The sequence below is a fragment of the Pieris napi genome, chromosome 16, assembly GCF_905475465.1.
Source record: "Pieris napi chromosome 16, ilPieNapi1.2, whole genome shotgun sequence".
Lineage (NCBI taxonomy): Eukaryota > Metazoa > Arthropoda > Insecta > Lepidoptera > Pieridae > Pieris > Pieris napi.
The window spans coordinates 4,149,209-4,174,424 of record NC_062249.1 but is presented as its reverse complement, the minus strand read 5'-3'; the positions used below and the strand labels follow the sequence as shown (position 1 = coordinate 4,174,424).

Here is a 25,216-nt window from a genome sequence, read left to right as displayed (position 1 = left end):
GCTGATAATATAAAGAGAATGGGAGGCACAACTTGAACAAGAAGAGCTAATATCCGAAAATAATGGAAGTAGCTGGAAGAGGTCTATGTGTCACAGGACACACTGATTACCAAAAACGGGTCATATGATGTATTAGATTAAGTTGAGGTAGTATTAGTTTTTAGGTTATCTTACTTAAATAAGTGTTAATATATTATACTGGGTGTAAGGGGGCGTCCATAAATTACGTGAGGTGTTTTTTTAAATTTTCTGTAGCTCCCTCCCCCCCTGGTGAGATGTCGTGAGATTTTATTCACCCCCCTCCCCCAAACCCCAATCTCACGTGAGATTTCTCAAAATGTGGGTTTCTTAAGTAAACGCGTTGGATTGTTATTGTAAAAAGAAAAAAAAAATTTCTTCGTGCTTTTATTTTCGACTAAAACAAAATTAGTGAAATGTTGAGCGTTTAGGTATGGAGTTAGTGGGAAGTTGCAGAGATGGTCTTTAGGGTCAACCGTTTTCCTAAAAAAATTTTTTAATCAGAAAATAATGCGTGATATTTGCCGAGATCCCCCCTCTCTCCAACGTAAGATTAAATGAGATTTGGCTCGACCTCCTCCCCCCCTTAAACACCTCACGTAATTTATGGACGCCCCCTAAGCAATAAAGGCTTAATAATAATAATAAGAATATGCCAGTGGGATCGCCTTCACATGCAACGTTTTGTTTTTGTCTATGACAGTCACTATGGTCAGAGACATCGAAAAAGTACATCACACATTCATCCGTAATAAAAATAAAATGAAATATTACATGAATAAGGCGATTTGTCGTGTCCGAATGTTCACGCAATACGAATGTATCGTTTAACAAATATAAATGGCGACCGTTAGCTTGGTTTATTCGCTAAGTGATGTTGTGAATATACTCTAGTTAATGAACTTTTGTGCCAATGTTGTACACATAAGTTATGAGAGGGTTTATAGACACAGATTTAGTATGTTTATACAAGATGTAGGTTAAACCACCGAATAGATAAATGAGGGAGGAAGGGTGGACACCGAAAGCGTGCCGCATGAATTAAGCGAATCAATAGTTTCGTTAAAAAATCGGCAATTAAGCTCATTTTTTTTCAATAATTAAAAAATAAATAAATATATTTTCATTAATTAGGAACATTTTTTTTATGAGAACAGAGTGTCCCTTAATAGAGACTGTAGGTAGTGTTATTGGACACTTTCTCATGTTAAATATGCTTATTGTAACCCTTGTATTGATTCAACAAAATAAAATAAATAAATCAGTGGCGCTACAACCTTTTTAGGTCTGGGCCTCAGATTTCTATATCTGTTTCACCATTTCAATCTAAAAGGCAAGTAGGTGGTCAGCCTCCTGTGCCTGACACACGCCGTCGACTTTTTGGGTATGGACTTTTTGGTTTCCTCACGATGAAAACTCCTTCATCGTTCGAGCGAATGTTAAATGCGCTGCATACAGACACAGAAAGTCCATTGGTGCAACCGGTAATCGAATCTACGACTTCAGGAATGAGTCACACTCATAAGCCACTAGGCCTACACTGCTCTGTATTGATTCAAGGTTAATCCAAATTATGTAAACATTATAGTGGACAGTAGATATACCTAGTAGCAGTAGGATTGTACTGATATTTGGAGCCATAATTTTGAATAGTTTCTTCTTCTTATAGTGCCGACTATCGACGATCATCATGACTACTTCAATGTTGGATGCCGCACTTCTAAAGAAAACTTGGTGCTTTGACCAAACCATTGTCTTAAGTTTTTCAAGAAAGACGTGCGTGTGTCTGCGGCCAGGTCTCCTTTTACCTGCCACTTTGCCTTGTTTGATTGGTTGAAGGAGCTCATATTTTTTGATATGACATAAGACTGAATAGTTTATAAAATCGAACGTGTGAATTGCGTGCTGACTTAACTACACTCCTATAAATACTTCAGTTTTTATAAACTCTTTTGTGTACGTATACTTTACGCAAAGTATATATTTTTTATAAATATTTATTAGATTTTCCTGTGCTTTTAATTCGCCACTAAATTCAAGTTTCTAATTCAGCTTAGAATATTGAATTTTCTTCAAATGCTTAGTTATTTATGTATCGTAGAGATGAGGTAGTCGTTACGTGTGAAGTGTTGGAGCGTCGCCAGGAGGCAGCACTAGTCTCGGATGTATACGTTTTATTGGAGTTGCGAGTTTTCAATTTGGACAAATTAGGATTATTTGGTTAGTTTCGAGGAGATTTATTTTATAGGCTTTCGGAAGTTTTAGAAATTGCTTTCTTAGATAGACTTACCATTACGTGTGGAAAATCGTTGACTTTTGTCAAATGTGTTTCCTTAGATGGAGCTTTTAGGTGGTTATTTTTACAAAAAGTAGTTATCTTTTTAAATATACTATTGGTTACAAAATGAATATAGTTTAAAATTAATGAAACGGTACTAAGAATGATTTTAAAACATCTCGACTTTGAATCTTACTCAGAGAGTTAAGAAAAGAAAAATATTAAGGTATGCATATTTGTAACCTTAATACAAACGACTTCTTCAAGTTATCATGATGGGCAAGGTAGAGGGGAAAAGACGCGCTGGCAGAAGGAGGAAGTCGTGGCTCCGCAAAATTAGAGAATGGACGGCAGTGGCCAGCGTAGAACAGCTGATGCGCTTGGCGAAAAATAAGACTTGGCGAAAATAAGAGTATGACGAGCTGACCGCCAACCTCCAGTAGTGGAGAGGCACTTCAAGAAGAAGAAGAACCTTAATGCATACTTCTGTTATAATTTATTTTCTTGACCAAGTTCTAAATGTCTATCATCGGCAGCACTGTCCCCGAGGTAAAAAGGGAAATCGGTTAGTTATCTAAAGTTATCTAAAGATGCCATGACACATTTGAGCAACATCTGAAAGAAAATAGGAATTGGTATCAAAACCAAAATCAGATGAATATGGGCTCCAGTATATTTCCCTATTTTCCTGTATGGAGTAAACACGTGAACTATCCTGGCTCGAGAAAGGCAAAGAATTGATGCCTTTGAGATGTGGTGCTGAAGGCGAAAGTTAAGAATACCGTTGACTGCCAATACATCGATCTTTACCCAGCTCCGCATATGGACTCACCTGTCTACCATTTGCCGACAACGAATTATCTCATATTAAGACCATACAATGACTGTTCATTCACCTACAGAGGTGATGAGGACTTAGAGATATTGATCGTGGTTGGTAACACAGAAGGCAAAGATCACGAGGCCGTTCACCAACCAGATGGACCTTTCAAGAACAACTCATCGTCTTCAAAACTGTGCACTGTAATAAGAGAGGCGCAGGACAGAAACCGGTGGAACAGTCCGCGCCAGATGATTCTGACTGAAGACAGAGAAATATAAAAAGCCATTACTGCAATAAATAGAGCTTTTCATAAAGTATGAAACATGAGTTGAAGCTTTCTCTCGTTCACTTTGCATTTTTATTAGCTTCTGCACATTGGCTATCGATTTAATGTTTTATATTTATAGTTTAGGTTTACTATTAATATGTCAAATATTATAATAAAAACATTGTCTCACCAAATATGATATGATTCAATATTTATATATTTAATTATTAAATGATTTAAGTCGGTCGATGTGTCGAGTAACAATCGTAGTCAGCGAGAAAATTTAGAAAGACTAAAGAAGTTTATTTATAGACCTCTGTCATATTCATCCATCCATCCATCATTGTCTTTGGTAATGCACCAGAGACAATATGAAGTCAAAAACTATATTTTTCAATCGGTAAATTTTTAAATAAAACATTTGGGTTGAAATAAAACAAAATCTTGAGTAACTAATTTATTTACATATTCACATATAGTATATTATTTAATAACATTTAAATACATATCTTATCTAGTACACTGGCGACAGGGTTTACGTAAATTGACATTTCAACAATATTGTCCATATTAATATTTTCTTATAAATGCATTCCTGGCTGAGGAGATTTCAGCTTCAATCATTTGCTTTATATCGGGCATTCTAATTTAAAAAAACGGGCATTCTAATAGAAAAATTAGATATGAAAATACTTGGCAACACTGTTAAATTGCTACTGACAAATCTAAATCGTTGCTATTCACAATCGCCTTTGGATGAACTTACTTGAAGTGATAGAACTTAATATTGAAAATCCATATAACGACATCGATAGACTATATTTATGCTACATCTATGAAACAAAAGTTAAATGAGTATGTATTTTAATGCGGTACTCTGAGTTACGGTTTATTGTGTAGCTTCAGTGGATCCAGTTGGAAGCTAAAAAGATTACTGCCTTCTTAACTAATCGAGCATAAATTTCATAGATAAGATGACTTATATTTATCCATGTATTAAATATATTTAATGAACGACTCTGAGTATGAAATATAGAAGATCACGTACAACTTTGGCGAAACATACACGTATTATTTTCCAAAATGAAATTAATTTAAAATGAGGTTATGTTTCTTTTATTTCTACTTAGCAGAACCTGAGATTCGTACAAAACATGAACTATTTGACCGTATACCCTTACAAACAGCAAAAACACTGAAGATACCACATGTTATTTACAAGAAAGCTTTAATGTAAAACAGGTGGCAAAGCGTTAAATGGAGTACAAATTCATTTACAAACGTTTTATTGTAAATTAATAATGTACGTAATGACATAAGCTCTGTTATTTTAACTGCGTAAATGAAAAATCTTTATTTGGAGGCGTGGTAATAATCGTTTAATTTATACTCGTCAAACAAGTTTTAAATCAAATATTATTTTGATAAGCACTTAAGATCTGCCTTCTGGTTTTTATTAAGGACCATATACTTTAACTATAATATACTTTTTTTTCTCTATTGTGGTAGTTTCAACGATAACACAATTTATCCTTTTTGTGATCTTTTCTCTTACTTTAATGTCCTCCCTTTAACGACTAAACTTTAAAACCCGTTTTTTACAAGTATTAATTTTATTGTGTCTGTATGAATTTTTAAAGTGTTGCGTAATATCAAAATGACTTAATTGGCTTCTAATCCTATTAAAACAAAGAATTTTAAAAAATATTAACGATCTAAGTTAGTTGCTACTGTTCATTGTGATTTATATTTTCTATTATTATCACATTTTGTTTGCGAATTTATTTTCGAGTATGAAAACGAGAATCTATTTTAAACTGGACTTTTCTCATAGCCAATTAAATTATGGCCATAATAAACTTAACAATAATAGTTTGGCACAAATTGTACAGCGTCGTACTAATACCGACAAACATTTTAACAAATTGATTTTCAAATTATTCAACTTAATTTACTTTCATCAGTTCAAAAATGTTTAAAATGTTAATTTTCGAATGACGCTGTACTTGGGAATGATTATAAAGGTTTGCTTCACGGTCGTACAACTATCACAACATGAAATCGACTGAGTTTCTTCATGGATGCAGTAATCATAACGCTTGCACCAATAGCATGGTCCAAAGAGATGTTACTAGGAGGCTGCTCGTAATTTTGGCACCTGTAAAAAATATGACAAACAAAATTATGTCTTCATTATATTTCTTTTTATTTTTTTTAATGGCTTTTATTTGTGCCAACTGGGCACAAGGTACTTCGCCAGTGTCGTGTATATGTAGAAGGCACAAAGGAGGAAGGAAAATAATAATTAAAAAAATTTGAAATTCGATTGTTAGTAGACAGCATAGACAACACAAATATGAGTAGTACATTATATTTTAATTATAATCAAAAATAGTCTAAAGCGATAGTGACTGGCACGACGTGTTGCTCGAGCACAGATTGCAGCTAGAAAAAATCTGCCATAGAATTGTCAAATATGTCAGTAAGAAGAATAGCACAAGAGGTGACACTGGTCCCGTCGGCCAGCGGTCTACGATGGCCATAAATAACATGAGGATGTTTCCGGAGTAGTTGTCGCCCGTGCCCGGAGGGAGATGCCAAGCCCCTAGTTTAAGCATAAAGCAAATAGAGTCCCTTTTTAGGACAGGGGGATTGAAAACTCCCCGCTCCCCAGCTTCTCGGCCACAAATCTGGCTGATCGCGTGCCTGTGTAGGCTATTACGGGCCCTCCATAATAAAAAGGTATTAGTAAGGCAAGAATGCTTGTTATAAAACCTTTTCTGAGTGTGACTCTACAAACATCATGGTTATCTGATCTTGATATAGCTTTATAAAACCGATAGCGGCTTTTCATCGAATTGCTTTTCTTTTCATATTGTTATTTTATCTAATATAATTTATTATCATGCCACAAGGATCAATTTTTAATTGTTGAGGGTTTATTTTATGTATGGTTGTCCTCTAGTTTTAATTGTATCATTCTTAGGTTTAATATTTTTTCTCGATAAATTCAAAATTATTTAAGAAAAACATATTCTCTTTAATTTCTACTTTCTTCTTTTATATACCTTCAAAAACCTACCTGAGGAGTCCTCTCCCGTGACTGAAGCGGGATGGGGAGTGTCTTCCTTAATATAGACGGGCTCGCTCTGTCGTGCATAGATGTCAAAAATAGTTGCCACACATCCCAATGTGAACTGACTGCTATCCGGAGGTACCAATGTGTATCTATTGCATAAAATTTTTCAATTCAAAGTAAGCTATAGTATTGGTTTATTCTATATTAAGCAAAATCACTAACATACTGTAGCTAAAGAAAAATTAATAATTTTTGCTTCATTTTGTCTTTGTAATAGCGAAAATATTGTTTATATTGTATATACTTTTAGGTAACTCTCTAAATTCAGTTAATAATTATTCTTTCAATTAATTTATCCTGGAAAAGTAAAGATCCCGATGAATTTAGAACTTCGTGTTCTTTGAAGTCAGTAAAATTATTATTGTTAAAGACATTACATTTTCGTATTTAATTTTATATTTGTAACTTTAAAAAGTAACAAATTCCGATAAATGAAGAACCGTTAACTTTGGGCTCACTGTTATTGTCATAATATTATTTTAAAATCACTATGAAAGTCCTAACCTGACAACATTTAGATCCTCGTTCTGCTGTCCATATACGGCATGGTCCTGATACACCCGATGCAGGCCCGCGCTGGTGTACGTCAATCCCACCTGGTACTGCTGGTTTTCCAATAGCGTCAGCTCCAGATGGCTAAAGGCTCCCCGTTCCTTGAAGTCATTTTCTGATGATCGCCATGATATGGTCTCTGCTATCTGAAATGTTTAAAATACACCTTCTTATGATGAAAATCCTAGAGATGGTTATCATATATTGATAGTCCCTTGTGCAGAGGCTATTTCAGCGCAGAGGAATCAGTCACCCACGTAGTCCTGGAATGCGAGGCTGTGGCTAAACAATGTGCAGAAATTCTTGGAGCAGTGAGGTCGCTCCGTGAAGCCTGTGAAGTGCCCAGGAGACTGTGCTTCTGGAAAGAGCTTGGCTGGCTAAATAAGCCAGGAATTTACGCACAACGGACCAATTATGAGTCTAGGTGCGGAAACTGAGCCCACCAACCTATAACATATATATTGATAAGACTAAGGCAATTAGAACAACTCCATATTCATGTGCATGAATTGGTATGTGACGGAATGAGAGGATAACACAGCGTAGAATCAAGTCAAATCATCAAGCATGCAAGAGATGACTATCAGCGAGAAGAACAGATAGGTTAAAGGCAGAAACTGACAATGAATGACTGGAGGGCAGGGACCGGAACCGATTATATTATTGACAAAACACACGAGAACCTGAACAAAGACCAGCCTTGAGTGTTATCAAAAACAAACTGCAGATTATTTTATTAAATATTTATTGGAATGATTTAATAAACCAATCAAATATTCAGTATTTACAATTTTCTTAACCCACATAGTAATGATACAAATTAAAAATTAATAAAAAGAAAATTAAAACAAATTTAAATAGTTTGGTCCCTGTAGCAGTGTACTTTTAACGCTGGCAGCATTTCCTCTGAAAGCACCAGCTCTAGGGCACCGGTACTATCTATCAGATGCCAACTTAAATATTTAATTAGATTGTTGGCCTCATTTCAATTCGGTTTTATAGGTGACTTTGTAAAGACTTTGGTTTGTACTGAAGACAGCATTTATTTTGTGAATTCTCGCCGTTTGCCTGAAGGATCTTGACAGCTTCAGCTCGAGCTGTTTTAGTTCAGCCGAATAAACGTTTTTGAGGACCGCACCATGCCGAATTTGTGATAAACAATTTTTACCTGGTTCGCGACTAAATCCAACCCTAAACCAAACCTAAACCATAGATGAACGGTGGTCGACGGAACGAGTTTCAAATTATTATTTAATATTGTCTTTAAGTATCTAAGATTTACTATTACTTACTAATTTTAATAACTAATTACTTTTAATAATAATTATTATTATGAAGTCAGTATTACTATTTACTATCGAAATAAACTAGGTCGAAATTAACAGCTTTGAACATGTCGTGTCTTGACTTTGACGATGTTAACTTATAAGCCCTTGTGACGTATAAAGACAATAACAGCTGAGAGTAACGGCCATTGCTCCGCCATATTGAATATAAAATATCTTGCAAAATATGTGAATTATCTTTTAAAAAACTTGTATTTACTAGTACAAGCTGTAATCGGGGTGCTTTAGGTCAGTTTTTTTCCAGCTATTCTTAATTTAATTGAATTTTCCATTAAGGCCTTATTCAAGCGATGTTTGTAAAAGTTCGCTTCAAAAAGTAAGTTAATGAAAAGCAAACTGAGTATTTTTAAAGTACTTTTAGTGAGTAATTGTGTTCTAAATAAGTCGCTTGATAAAAACTGTGAAATGAAAACGTCTGAAACTTTCAACAATAACGAGAAACTCGGAATGACTAATGTATTCGATTCGAAAACAGGGTATTTAAAATTCATGAACAATCATAAGTTGTTCGCGAATCAAAAGATATTAGCATAGACACAGAATATTATAGACAGTTACTGTTAAATATCGTGTCCTGATTTTGGAATACGGTACGGTTTGTCAAAGTATTTCTGTTAGTAAAAATTTGCATTTCACGAAATATCGACTGTTCACCGACCAGATATCTCTTTAAAGACATTCTGGAAATTAATCGCAAGCTCCAAGTGATTCATTGGCAAGAGCGGCGGAGATAGCGTTGTTTCAGAGGCTTACTTCGGTAGTAAAATTTCAGGTTAAAAACATGTTATGTGTAAACTATTTAAAAACAATACTATTTAACTGATCTTTTGTTTAAACATTAAATACCTACTCATTACAATAAGCTGTAGTTTCTGATTACGTAGACAGAAGTAATGACCGCTTTACAAAACCCTCTTGAATGGAAAATCTTCGAATATAATTAAGTGTAGCGAATTGTGAGTTTCATCTCAAGTTTGGTTCTTATTTAAATAGCAATTCTACAGAATCTGCCGCGTTGCGAATATTAACTAAGGCGTTTTAATCAAACTGCACCGAATGGCATTCTGATCGCATTTTGAAGAACGTTTAACTTAATGTTAAATGGTATTTATAATAGTTCGTTTTTGTCCAGTATTTTACTATTACTCTCATCCTGTTGATTTATCTCTCGGTATTATTTTACAAAAATATAACCAGTTACAGTATCTTTACTTTATGTGTGATAGATAATAGAATGAGTTTATTGGCCTTCACAGATAGGGGTGCGTTCTTGAATAGCCTGTACGTGGGTTTATTTATTTACACTACGTTACATTTATAGAAAAACAAATAGCATAATACATAAAAATTATAAGGTTTGCAATGGGCGGCCTTATCGCTAACAAGCGATCTCTTCCAAGTAATACTAGTAAGGAAAATAAACTAAGAAAAATAAGTATGATGGGGAATAGCAGCAGAACCAAATCTTATGAAAAAATTTGAATCCTTAAACCTTAATAAAATGAACAAAAAGCCAATCTCACTCATTCATGAATTGCGATGCTATACAAAATAATAAGAAATACAATTTAAAAAGTCACAATTTTAAGCATGGCACGCGTTCAAAAGATATATGTGATATAAATTAATGAAGCATTTTGATTATGACTTTATTCAAACGTTAATGTAATTATCATCAATAATTTTGGGCCGGTTACATCATAATAAAGTATGATTACAATCGTCAATAAGAGTTACTGGACTTGAAATATTATGAATAATAATTCTTAAGCAGAAGTAAAAATGAAACCCTTTGCATGAGCGAGCCCTCTGGGGAAATCTTAGATTGTCTGTAAATCCACCGCAGACTCAAAAGCTGGAAAATAAATTTATGAAAGCATAACCGATGATAAACTATTATCCCTTTTTCACTCGCTTATGAGATTTTGTTTTGAGAAATATGGATTCTTGAATCTCTTTTGGGATTACGCGTAAGTTTTCAAAACATAAAGCAATTGTTTACGATATTTATTTTGTTTTCCTCGTATAACAAGAGGTCGAATCGTTTGATGAAGTACCGCTTATTGCGAGGGCGCAATAATCACTAGAATTGTGAACGTTTAGCGAACATAAATATAATGAACATATTTTTGTCTTTTCATTTAGGGTTTATGTGTAAACAGAAAAATGTTTCTTGCAGAAAGAATGTTCCAGAATATATGAAACATTTATAGGTTGGTCAAATAAAATACGTTTACTATATTTGTAAAATCAAAAGCTGTTAATTTAAAGTGCCAACTGTCAAAATCGTTGGAATCGATGACTTGAAATAACGTCGAAAAGCGTCGGCACTCTGTTACTAATATTAGTATTTCAATATTATTTATGTCGAATACCTGATGTGAAAAGCGTTCTTAATAAAAATTAATATAAATAATTAATAATATAAGTATTATAAGATTTAGAATGCAAAATAAAAGATTAAACAATGTCATTTTAATAAAATAATGATTTGTCTAATTCAATCGACATAACCCGTCCTTCCATTTGACCAATCATAATCGAAGGAAACTCTTATATCAACAATCATTAGAATATATATATGCAACATTTCCGGGCAAAAATGTAAGTCTACTACCCAACAACTATATTTTTGTATACAGTTACTTAAATTAAATATAATAACATTAAATCACCAGGTGATCATCCGCTTACATTCATAATATTTAATGTCAAGTCAAAGCTTTCCTATGTATAGGTCGGTTATCGAAAGCTGGCGCGTTCACAGTACTCATACTAATGCAATTTCACTATACAGTATGTTTAAAAATATGACTTTTTTGCCAAGCTATATATTTTAGTCTACTCTGGTTTTAGTAAGGTTGGGTGGGTTGTAAATAAATAAAAATGTGTCAAATACATATAAATATTATGTGCATACGAGGGTGGATCCAAAAGTTCTAAGCCCGACCAAGAACGTAAAAGAGTAGTTTGTGTAAATAGTTTTTCATTTTTCGACATAAGCTCCATCTAGCTTAACACACTTCACTTTTACTTCACTAACTATTCTTTCAATACTCCTCTTAGAAACCCCAGTCGCATCTGATGTCAAATTAAATATAACATTTTTTCATTAGACTGTTTTTTATTAAGATGCTTAAAATAATTAAAAACATTGTGCACCATTTCACGAGATAGCCCAGGTAATGTTTGAAAAAAGGTCAACATGTACAGTAAAGATCAACATAAGCAGTAGCATAAGAAAAACAATAACTGTCTCTTTTATACTCATAAGCTTGACCGAGCGCGAGAGAGACGGACAGTCTATTCATGATGTATTTATGATTGTATTTCAGTTTGACATCACGTCTCGCGCTTATTTACAGACACTACACAAGCACAAAGTGTAAATGTGTTGAAGCCGCCAGCTTTAGTTAACATACCTATAAGTTATCACTTAATATTTTGTCGGATAATTTAATTTAGCAAACCTGCTACTGGAACAGTACAATATTCAAAGGTATTACGACTAAATAAGAATACTGTTAAGCTTAAGCAATTTGTAAGTAAGTGAAATGTATTCGCGCCTCGGGTACCTTATACTCCCAGCAACCCTGGGGTATACAGCGAGTTGGCGAATGTTCTTTTAATAACACCGTATGGTTATGACCTGCACGATGCTTGAGTACGTTAAATCTTTAATAATGATTAAATATAATAATAATATAATAATATATATATAATATAATAATCTGAATAAATTCTACACAAGTCGTTACAATAAATTTGTCTAAGGTATTTTATGTATTCTTAAGGCAGTTTTTCCGCGCACCACAACTATGTGGAACCAGCTGCCCACTGAAGTATTTTCGAAGCAATTCAACTTAGGGTCCTTCAAGATAAGATCGAACCAATTCTTAAAAGGCCGGCAACGCACTTGCGAACCTTCTGGCAATGTAAGTGTCCATGGGCGGCAGTTTCACTTAACATCAGGTGAGCCGATGTGATTTAAAAAAAATAAAAAAGTATAAATAAAGACACGCATAAAAACATATTTTTTCTCAGTACATTTATAATATTAGTTACCTTATGGTCATCAAGTATCCACGTGATGTTGGGAGCAGGATATGCTTCATCAACGGTGCAGTTGGCACGAATGATGTCACCTCGGGAGTAGCTTCTTTGTGCAACTGTGATCCGAGGCGCCCGAAACGGCGGATCTGGTAGTAAAAACCAATAAATAAATGAATTAACCCTAATATTTTATTGCTATGAAGAGAGTAAGTAATTACGTTTTTTCAGTCTATTTAAAAAAGGTTTAAAATTAGTCACATAACCCAGCCTTCGACGTGGCACGGGCCGAGTTGTTTTATAAATCACGGTTCGTTGCCGGTTTTTTAAAACCAAACTATTTAAATAGTTTATTTTTTCTATATTTATTTAAACTAGACATATATATGTAATGGAATGATATTTCATTAATTTAAATTTGACGCGTCGGAGTGACACGCGATAAAATGGCGGATGACGTGTAAATAATTTAGTGGATTATAGTGTAAAAAGATAGATTAAAGGATAAGTGAACATTAAATGTCGTTTCTTTGTATTTCAGGTAAGAATAATTATTATAGTTAGAACATAAGTGCATTATATTATAAAGTGTGATAAATAAAATAAATACTTTGTATTTCAGAGAAACAATTTTGTGTTTTCATTTAGAAAAAATCCTTAATAATATTCCTTATATATATATTAAATGGAAGTCCTATGGTACAATTCCATTTTGCAAAATGAAACATTTGCAAGGTAATTGCCGATTTAATACGTAATTTGCAGAGTTCAAACTCAAAATTACAACTGGATTTAGCGTCCAAAACACACAGCCTATTTAAACAAGGCCAAATTAGGGCAAACAGACTGTTTGCATCCTGCAACTGAGTTTAGTGCGCGTGCGGCACTAAAGTTTTCATATCAAGTAATAACAGTTTCCGTGACGTAATGCTGACTCAGCACTTTCTCACCGACCGTTCTCAATGCTGAAATTCTCGACTCTATTGGAAAATTATACAGGCATTATGTTAGACTACGAATATTTGTTGTGTTGACAGACTATCAATTAATATGACATCCATTTATAAGGAAAAGATTACATGTTTTTTAATAAGCTAATACTTAGTTAACATTTGTAAAAAGAATTACTCAAATACTTTTGAAAACGGCAAATTAAAAAAAAATATTTTGATGTTATTGTACCGAATAACGTAAAGAGTATTTCATAGAGTACCCACGAACTTTACAATGCACAGATAATAAATAAAATGAAACAGAGCCTTTATTTACAATCCAATTTAAATAAAAATCAATCAGTGGCGCTACAACCTATTAATGTCTGGGCCTAAGATTTCTGTATCTGTTTCATAATCATTCGTCAATCTAATAGACTAGTAGGTGATCGGCCTCATGTGCCGGACACACCAGCAAATCGGTTTCCTCGCGATGTTTTCCTTCACCGTTCTAGCGAATGTTAAATGCGCACATAGAAAGAAAGTCCATAGGTGCACAGTCGGGGATCAAACCTCCGACCTCAGGGATGAGAATCGTACGCTCAAGCTACGAGGCCAACACTGCTCACAATCCAATTTACGTTTAAAAAAAACAAATATAGAAGTGTAACCCCAGACACCACCCGTTAGATTGTCTTGCTGTCTCCCTATGGCATTGACTATGGAATACCATTAAAGTAACGCAATATACATAATTTTCCTTAAAACTAAAACATATCTGCTGATATGTATTAATTATTGTGACTCTGTTAACCTTTTGATTGTATTTTAAATTTTAGTTTTTACATATTTTTATTTATTATTACTGTTATTTTATCTTTAGATTTTACTTTATTTTATTTTAGATATAGTAACGTGTTATTTTGAGTTTTTTTGTTTTTTTTTGTTAATAATTTTTGAATTACTTTACCCTCTGTAGGTGTTTATTTTTCATTGTCCCACTTTAGGGTTGCCTGGAAGTAATCGCTTCTTAGCGATAAGGCCGCCCGTTGCCTTATAACTTTTGTAACCTGTTTTTTATTTTTGTTATGTGTATGTTTTTGAATAAGGTAATAAAGTATAAATTATTAAATAAAACATATTCTCAGTTTGGATAAAGCTTGTTCTTATAGATTATTGAACCAATCGATTATTAAATGAAAGTTAACAGATTCCAAATGAAAATCTTTAAAATACAGCTTTTTAAACCCCTGATATATCACGTAATTTATCTCAGCCAACAAAAAAGAAATTTCCGTTCAGAACAAAGCACTACCGTTGAATTACCATTCAGTCTGAGTTTGAAGTATTGCAAGCGTTTACTAAATTCTGTGGTTAACTGAATTATGAATGCCATGCTGCATTGGTTCAATAAGCCAATATGGTTTTTAATGCTCAAATTACAGACAAATAACCATTATATACAGTAATATAAAATCTCTGTAATTATATACGGGTAGCATTTTGTTACCAATTAACTTGAAATACTTATGAAATGAATTGTGAAAATAAAAGCATTATCGAGTATTCGAAATCACTTGCTATCTACCGAATAGATTATGTTATATGAAAAACCTATTAAACGAATAACACGTTATTTAATATTGAGTGAGTTACAGTACCTACACCCACATTTCTACTACCACATATTTAATTTATTCTTCGTAGTCTTTAGTAATGAACACTTATTTTTCACCTAATCGTTGGAGTTGAATGTATAAGTAATGGCAGGCAACACTTGCCATGTGAAGAAATTATTTTTCAAATTCCGTAATCTTTACTCAATTTAAAAAAAAATGTTAAACAGATGATTGTTTTCTGTTACGAAAATTTACTTCTCTTCTAGACGCGGACAGTGAAACATCCTAGGGTTTTATAAACATAAATCATTATAAATGTGTAATAGTATAATGTTTGTAATATTATTAACCATGAACTCAGTGTTTTAAAATAGCCCCTCCAGAGCCCAGTTCCCTCAAATTGGAACCGTCCAACACTATCTATTATATTATTATAATTTTTTTTAAGATAACTAAATAAAAATAAAATAACGATACATCGATTTGCATCCACATGTCTTGGATCAGATCATTACGGTTTTGAGACCCATAATTGTCTTTATTTGGCCAGGTCCAAACCTCGACTTCTCCTGCCATCATCCTTACTACCATTAGTAGTTTGTTGAGATCCTATCCCGTTCTCTCCTGGCAATATGGCGAAAAAATACAAGCACCCGTTTTAAGCACAAGTTACTATGTCTAGTTGGTTATGAATGGACTTATTTATTTGAGGGCAACTGGCGGCCTCATCGCTTTCGAGCGATCTCTTCCAGGCTACCACTTTAAGGAAAAAAAATAAGGCGAGAACAAGAAATGCAAAACTACATAATATGTACAATACCTTAGACATAAATAATGGAACAAAACAAAGCAATTAAAACATATGTAGTCAATGAAAAGGACAATAATAAAGGACAAAATAACATATAACAGTTAATTTAATTTTACTATAAATACGTACCAACAACAGTTAATGGTGCAGATCGTATGTCAGTATGAAAGAGTGGTGCGTCAGCGGACACCTCGCACTGGTAGTCACCACTTAGTCGCCGGTTCAGGTTCACGATTCGGACTTGTTGGTGATCAGACTGAGCTAGCTGCAGAAAAATATATCAGCTGTAATTTTCAGTAAAAGAATTTCTTCTACATTACTAAAAAGAAGCTGACATTATTAGAGGTACTGTAGAGGTATTATAGAGCAAAGTACTACTTTAAATATAAACAAATGTAACCAACATTTGCTTATATTTAAAGTAGTACGAATAGCCCTATTACGAATTACTATAATGTGAACCTACATAGATATATTGAGGCAGACACATCTTTACTATAGGTACACGTCCTTTTTAAGGTTGATAATAAAGTGGCGCTATAACTCTACATGGTTCTACTAAATCATTTTCTTCGAGGCCAGTAGTCAATAGGCGTTCTTTGTTACACACGTTGTCAAGGTGTCATCATGAGTGTTAATTGTGCAGAGCAGGGATCTGAACCCACGACCCCAGGGTCGATAAACGCACTCTTTAAGTGTAACTAAATTAAATCTAATCAAAAAACCATTGTACTGTGGGTAACTTAATATACACTTATGAACGTCAGAAACAATCTGTGCTTCTAAATTTACTGCTAGTTCACAAATCAAGGACGTGAACGGATGAATAGAACTGCCAATAAAGACTGTGTCACTGTTTTTAAGGATTTACGATTTGTTTGTAAGCACCTGTAACCATTATATCATACTAACATACTAGAGAGAGGTAACATAAAACTCTATGTATAAAATTCTCATGTCACAATGTTCGTTCCCATATTCCTCCGAAAGACTCGACCGATTCTTATGAAATTTTTTATGCATATTCACTAACTCTGAGAATCGGTTACTATCTATCTATACCCCGAAGTGATTGTGAGTGATCACCTCAAAAAAAATATATTTCTTAGACAAATATTTTTGTTTTAATTTTTTATGATACAGCATACAAAAATACATAAAACCCATAATTTTCACCCTTCTACGATCAACCCCTATTTTTTATAATTATAGATAGTTATTTTTATTGAACTAAAAATGTATACATAGAAATAATATACATGGCAAAACAACGTTTGCCGGGTCAGCTAGTTTCTATATATAAAACGATATCTTCTAAATATTATACTTTTTAAACTTGAAGAAGTTCTTTAATATTACTAAAAACTATTTCGCTCAAGCAGGTACGAAAACTTACATCAACCGACGCTCCGGGCAGCGGGAAGATCATATACGGTGGCATCTCTCTCGGGACGTATCTGTAGAACTCTATCTCCGCCCGGTACCACCGTATGGAGTAAAGGGCAGCACCCTCCAGGTCATAAGAGCATTGTAGGACCGCCGACTGACCCTCGCCAGACAGGACTGCACGAGGGACCGAAATTGACAAGTTTCTTAAGGACCACACGCCACCTGGAATGACGATAAGATTATGAAAATCTGCGAATTGAGTTTTATCTAGAGATACAAGAGATACAAAAAATATCTGTCTCAGAAATTTGTTAATAGTTAATTGGCCCCAAACAATGAACCTATATGTCACCTGCCAACAAACAAAGTTTGATATGGTTCTTTCAGTCTCCGTAGCGCTAAAGTCGGATATTTTGAATATCGTGGTAAGACTACTGAATTTCGCTGATCGCTGTGAAAGTTGCACTAATACTGTTTGTTTATTATTTAGGTTAGTACGTAAATTAATTAAATGTAATGCTGGGAGTTTAATATTTAGCATAATTAAACATTACCGAATTTTAGTATTTATTACTAATATATCGCATTAGTGTCATAGTAAAGCTTTATTTTCAACAAGGCACTCTCAATTATTATTTCTAAATTAGTCTTAATTTTATAAGCGTATTTACAGAAAAAATAGATATACAATTTCTATTTCAAGTTTAATTATTAGTTAAATTCATTTTAGTAGACAAAGTTATCAGCCTTGCGATTCTGTAACTCACTTTTCGAACTCTCACAGCGGTTTTCGCAGCGGGGGACGCGCTCAAATCAGTCGTAAAGCAGTCATTTTACGATTTGGCATTCTGATAAACACTAAACTACAAGCTCCCTCCTTATCAGAATGCCAAAACCGCTGTGAGAGTTCGAAAATTGAGTTACAGAATCGCAAGGCTGATAACTTTGTCTACTAAAATAATAAAGCTTTAAAGTATACAAGCGTAAGTCTCCGTTATTAAATAAAATCCCCTTTTTAGAAATTTTTAAAGCAATTTTAACAAAATGTTACCTGTATTATTTATACAAAACTCAAAGAGTGAACACAGGTGCGGTACGATTAGTTGCCCTGCGGCCGCCTGTCTTGCGTCGCGGTGACGCGGGTCGACGCGACTAATATCACGGATTTGTTACATTTTATTTGTCACAGTCATTGTTCAGTAAACTAGAGCCTTATATAATTTAGTATTACCCATATTAACACTGGTGTAACATTTACTTCACGGTTTAAATGTTACGGTGATTGTGTTAGGAAAAATTATTTGCTTAGTACATGAAACGGAAATGGCTGTGTGTTTCCCTTGTATTTCCTGCAGATTAACATATAATAGTCAAAATATATATTAATATGAAATATGTCTATAATTTTTACCATAGGCAATTGATTGCGATTTGTAGCTCAAGTCACAATCTACGTATATATATATAAGAGTATGTACAGGCAAAGTTAATAGAGAATAATTGACAGCCCATAGATAGGTTTGAGTTAAGGGCCCGAGTGTAAAAAAAAAGGTATAAAGGTACGATTTACTTTTCAACATTAATGCTAATGATTTTATATTTGTAAGCGTATCCAATATATTTGATTATATGTAGACAAAACGCGATATCACAATGGCCACATACTAATTAGTTGATTATTATTAGCACATTCTATTATGTTATCACACGCAATATGTTCCAAGGAATTTGAGATGGTCCTCATAATACACAAAGGAATATAGCTGATTATGCCATTACTGAAATTCAATAGAAATATTATCTAAACAAAAAAAATAATGGCGCTACAAACTTTTAGGTCTGGGCCTCAGATTTCTGTATCTGTTTTATGATCATTTGGTAATATATATATATATATATATATGTATAGGCAATTAGGTGATCAGCCTTCTGTGCCTGACGCACGCCGTTGACTGTTTGGGTCTAAGACAAGCCGGTTTCCTCCCGATGTTTTCCTTCACCGTTCGAGCGATGTTAAATTCGCACATAGAAAGAAAGTCCATTGGTGCACAACCCAGGATCGAACCTACGACCTCAGGGATGAGGATTGAAGTTATGTATTACATATAACAATCCGCGAAAATAGAGGACACCGTGAGCCATTTTTGCCAAAACCCTCCATCTTTTAGTCGATACCAACTCCGGGGAAATAAATACAGATAATGCAACTTTCTCTGCAGCTGTGATACTTTTTGACATTCAACATCTTTTGTCTTCAGTCACCGTGACCACGCACGCTGTAAAGCACGCGAAAGGTCGGATAAATTTAAAATTATGTTAAATAATTGTAAATTTATAATAATACATAACTTTAATCCGGTAAAAAGTTTTTTCTTTAAATATGAAACACATTACAAAAAAAACCTTTATTGTATAATTTGTTTATTTAAATAAAGCATTTTAAAATTTAATTTAATATTTTTAATACATTTAAAATATAAAAATGCATCTTTATATAAGGAAGTAGTTTATCAGACAGATCAAATTTAATACAAGACCTGTCAGTTATGTCCCAGGCAGCTGAAATATTGTTTCCGGCAGAGCGTAGCATTAAGATTTCTCCACGAAAGCCTTTTTTCGTTGCCATTTCCGGGATTATATACCCAAGGGACTGTTGTCTTGTAAACTTTCATAATATTTGCCAGACAAGACTTTTTTAAGCCTACATTATTGTGCAGTTTTAATAATAGCAGGAAAAATATCCGTTGGGAATTTCACTGCGGATATTTCATACCAGGTTGTATATATAACCATATGGTGACTGATCGTACTTGAATTCGTGTATGCGGTGATGTTGGTTATTTCGACTATGTGTTTGCGTGTTGTTTCCACGAGAATGTAAGTGCGTGCTCCTATTTCACCATGCCTCCTGCTGGTAGAGGACAAATCTTTGTTTTTAATTTATGTTATTATTATTAATTACTTAAAATGTTACATGGGACATGGTGTAATGGTTGCAGCTCCTTACAAACATTTTGTAAAACAAAAAAATGGCGATTAAAAAGAGTGGCGGAGAGTTTATTGCCAGTTCTTCTCTCCCTTTCTACGCCCTTGATTTGAGAACTGGCAGTAAATGTAAAGTTAGAAGCATAAATATGTATTTCTTTACTGACAAGTCATAAGTGTACATTATGTTACCTATGTGATTAAATGTTTTTTTTTAATAGTATTGATTCATAGAACTGAAGCATAGTTATGTGTGATGTGTCTTTATGAGGGATTCCAACTCTTCAGAAAAGTCTTCATAGTACACATTGTGAAAACGCATTACTACGCTCACGCGTGGATTGAATCAAGCCGATCAGTAATAGGTACATTATAGATTGACAATCGACAAGCCAGTCACTGAATTTAGGGTAAGAGGGTTGCCTGGAAGAAATCGCTTGTTAGCGATAAGGCCGCCCGTTGCCTAATAACTCATGGTACTTTAGGGAGTGTTCAAGTATTACGTAACATATTTTGGTCCTTTTGTAAAATGTTACGATGCGGGGCGGGGATGGAATTACGCGTTATTGTTAATATTATTTTCGACTTACACCACATAATAGTAACTAACGAGACACAAGGTGGTCACGAACCGTTTTACTATACTTGAGTACAGTACTGTACTAGGGTACTGAAAAACGTTACGGCGAGTTACATGGGGAGGGGGTCAATAATCTCCAAAAATTGCGTTACGTAATACTTGAACGTTCCCTTACTTACTTTTTGTCATTTTTTCTATATGTTTAATTATGTGTATTATGGCAATGAAGTATACTTCATTGCCTATAATAAATATAAATAAAAATTTATTCAAATGGAAGAAGCTGGTACTTGGGAGTAATGGCTCAGAGATTTGAGCAGTATTCCATATGAAGTGGAACTTCAGCCTTGTAGAGGTGACCAACTAAAGTATGACATTTTTAGTCACTTTGAAGCACTCCGCATGTATCAAACCCAATCACCTAAGAAAACACTTTGAGCCACACGAACTATAATTACATTCGGATCCAGCACGATTTAGTCACAAAGGATTTAATATCGGCTTCGGCCACAAGGGACGTGTCGCACCGACACTTAGCAAATTATGCACGCCTTCTCACCGCATACACCAATATCTCCACCTACAATCCATAACACACCCTATCTCATAGGACTAGAGGCAGTAATTCTGTGACAAATTATCAAAGGCCTGTAGATGACAGTACACGACCTGTTATTATAATACTGTGTCAGATTCGTTTGTTAACGAGAGCTTGGTGAAGCTTCGGTATTTCACTCATTTAGACGTGAATAGGTGAGTTTTAGGATATTGTGTTCCTAAAACGACATCACCTTAAACCCTTCAGTAAAACGATCATAGTAACGTCAAGTACGTAGTCATACTAATATAGTAATGTTAAATGCATACATTACTAGAACCGTTTCTTGATTTGAATTATTATATAGTTTTTAATTTTTTAACTCGATTCTAACGCCAAATACTAAATATTGAAGTATTTTAATTGAATCTATATATTTGTGTAAATAAATAATTAGATGATAATAAATAATTTAATAATTATATGTTTACTATTTCAGTAATCAAATATATGTTTTTATACCTTTCCTTATTTATATATCATTGTAGTGTTTCTTGTCTGATTTAGTAAAAAATGATTATTAATTATATACAAATATATAATACAGTGAAGTATGTATCTTAAGTGTTGAAAACTAACATCAATTACATTGACATATGAGAATATTGTAACAAATATTTATCAATGTATAAGCTATGCTATCATAACGTATTTAAAAAAAATACAGAAGCATTTTTAATATTTTCAGTCTCCTTCAAATGAAGCATTCACCTCTGTAAATTATACTCAATATAACGTTTCTTAAACTCGAATAGCATAATGATCCACATGAAACCATTAGCTCTCATATCACTCCGCATAAAAACGAAATCGTTCATAATGCCTCGATATAAAATGAGTGAAATCGATGTCATTTGGTTTGGATACGTGCGCCAAATTGCCCGGAATCGAGTCCCACTCGACGCGCCCTACTTACAACTCTGGCCATTGTGACACAAATGTAACATCTTATGTTGATGATATTCTATACTGGGGTACGCACAGGTTCTCAAGATAGCAAGTGTTTTATTAGCTTAAGAGACCTATATTGCGAACTTTAAAATTTAATTAATACATCTCTTCACATTAATTTAACAAGCCAAAACAATTATTGTGTCGCCAGTAGTTGAACTCTCATATATAATACTAGTGGACCCGACAGACGTTGTCCTGCATGATATTTCAAGCAATTAGTAAAATAAAGTATGAAAGTGCCGACTGCAGCGCCATCTGGCGGGCTGATTTGTGAATCTAAACCATTCTCAGATCCCCTTGAACACACACAAAAAATTTCATCAAAAGTCCAGTCGTTTGAGAGAAGTTCAGTGACATACACACTCACAGAAGAATTATATATGTCACCGTAAAATTGTAAACACCGTTAGATTGTAATATATCTCGCGAGATTGTAAACTGTCGAAAGATTGTGAACCTCGACGAACTGCTTACAATTTAACGTATTATTATTCGGTAGTTATATGAAATTGTTGGAAATTAAAATAGTAATCTGTAATTGACCAAAGAAGTTTGAATGATAACTAAGTTAGTGTAGTACAATCTACCGAATAATAATACGTTAAATTGTAAGCAGTAAGCTGAGGTTCACAATCTTTCGACAGTTTATAATCTCGCGAGATAGATTACAATCTAACGGTGTTTACAATTTTACGTTAACATATATATAAAGATAGTCAGTAGTAGTTTGTAATAACAAAGGTCCGTAGAATCAGTTCAAACGGGAAGCTCAAACTGACATATTGCAGATAATAAAAGACCAACGTGCAGATATTAGTAAGAATATTAAAGTAATAGCATGGTAAGTGATTCGTGAAAGATTAGCGAAATCACTGCGAGCAGGTGAATGGGCAATAAACCCAAGTATTTTCCGATAAGTTCCGCGCATCACGACACTGACTCAGCTATCTACTGATGTCTAGATGATGCTAGTTAGTTCTGATGTTTCTTGCAAATAGCATTCTAATAGGGTTACTACCTCTAAATTGCTATTAATTTAAATCAATTTATCATTCAGTATTCCATATTTTTTGCAATTTATACCAAATATATTAATAATAATCGGCCCTTACTTCTTATAAAATAAAGAGGAAACATTTGTGTTTTTGTATGTATGTTTATTAATGTTTTGACACAAAAGCTACTGGAACGATTTCAAAAATTCTTTCACCATAAGAAAGCTGCATCTTCACTGACTGACTGACTGACTGATAGGCTATATTACATTTTCAAAAAAATAGTGATCCCTAATAAAATTTCAATAATATAACACAAGGCGTGCAAAAATTATTTAAAAATTTATGATAATCAAGCAAAACCTGGACTTATTAAAAAAAATATTTCATTACCTACTTCAAATCAAGAATTTTTAAATACCTGTTGAGTATTTTTAAATGGACTAATGATATTACGTATTTAAATATAATAATACAACTTTTATGTTAACAAAAATACGAGTATATTATGTATAGTTCGACTAAGTAGAGTTTCCACAACCACGAGATCAGTATTTACGCGAGTGAAGCCACTGGGCATTGCTAGTTTAAAATATAAATAACTAGTTACTTATTTGAGTTAAGTCTGCTTATTTCTGAAAAGCACTTAAACAGTCGTGATATGTAAATAGTATAATACTTTTTTAAAGAAGTTTTATTTAAATGTGTAGAACTAGAGTGGACCAAAAACAATATGAAAAGTCCAGATAGATAGACTTAATAAATAACGGATCTATAAAGTCTATTCTATCGAGCAACTAAGCAATATTATTCATAAAAAGCTAACTTCATAATAATTCTAAACTTTTTTCATTTTCTTCCCTATTAGTATGGAATATTTAGCAAAATGGCAGCCCTAATTGTATAAGTGTGCGTGAGTGGTTCCCATCAGAATAACGAGCAGGGGCAATAAGGGAATGCGTTCATAATGTCCACCAATATGTTTGGCATTCTTGAGCAACGCCGAGTTTTTGTTACAATTTACCTGCTTTTGCATGAGTGATAGATAAACAAGAAACTTAGAGAGTCGCTATATGAATATTTTCTGAAAAATGACGTCATTAGAAAATACAATTTTGTGTTTATTATAATAACGTTTTTGAATAAATAAAGCAATCGGTTTAGGTAAAAATCTTTTAAGAATTTGTTGACCCAAAAATCTCACTAGCTGCTCGCGTAGCCCGTTTTATGAAACGTCTACGGCGTAGTACACGGAAGAAGTGGCTACGAAAGCTTAAATCTCAATACACAAAAGCTTTACCTTTGATATTTTTATAAATATATAGCGTATAAACTTTACAAAAGCTTTGCGGTTCTTTATTTGCTTAATCCCTTAAATATTTTATATGTCCTGAGATATGTTGATACTATTACACATTTAATGTTTCTGGATGAGAGATGGTTTTCGATTACTATTCGAAATAACATATTTCTAACTTTCTATGCCCCGCGATTATCTGCGGTAATATATTCATGAATTATAAATAAACAATCTAACACCATAACCAAGAAGGATTTTTCAATTTCGACCAGGTGACACTAACCGCGCTTGATCAAACTTTTTAGTATTTGTCGAGATTTATAATAGAATTTTGAACTAATATTTTACACTCGTAAGTCACTATCATTATTCAAAACGTGTCACCGAAATGTGACAAACATTTCATCCAAGGCATTTATTTCCACGGCAACGCACAAAAAGCAGCAAGTAGGCCAAACTGAACAAACACTAGTAATTTAAAGGACTTAAAAACGTTTAGCGCGAACAAAAGAAACTCGTTAAACTAAATAAAAGTGAGTAAGTGGGACGAACAGCCGTCGAGTTTAACAATTATTTATT

At 33.6% G+C, this 25,216-nt stretch overlaps 1 protein-coding gene across 1 annotated transcript in view; it reads right to left on the bottom strand.

Moving 5' to 3' along the window:
• Positions 1 to 4,541: 4,541 nt before the first annotated feature.
• LOC125057396 overlaps positions 4,542 to 25,216 on the bottom strand; it is a 157,216-nt gene continuing 136,541 nt past the window's right edge. The window contains exons 2-7 of the mRNA XM_047661063.1: positions 17,233 to 17,447; positions 15,966 to 16,101; positions 12,490 to 12,623; positions 7,031 to 7,224; positions 6,470 to 6,615; positions 4,542 to 5,545 (exon numbers count right to left, since the gene is read on the bottom strand). Of these exons, the coding sequence (XP_047517019.1) occupies positions 5,478 to 5,545; positions 6,470 to 6,615; positions 7,031 to 7,224; positions 12,490 to 12,623; positions 15,966 to 16,101; positions 17,233 to 17,447 (893 nt within the window). The 3' untranslated portion in view covers positions 4,542 to 5,477. The remainder of the gene's footprint in view (positions 5,546 to 6,469; positions 6,616 to 7,030; positions 7,225 to 12,489; positions 12,624 to 15,965; positions 16,102 to 17,232; positions 17,448 to 25,216) is intronic.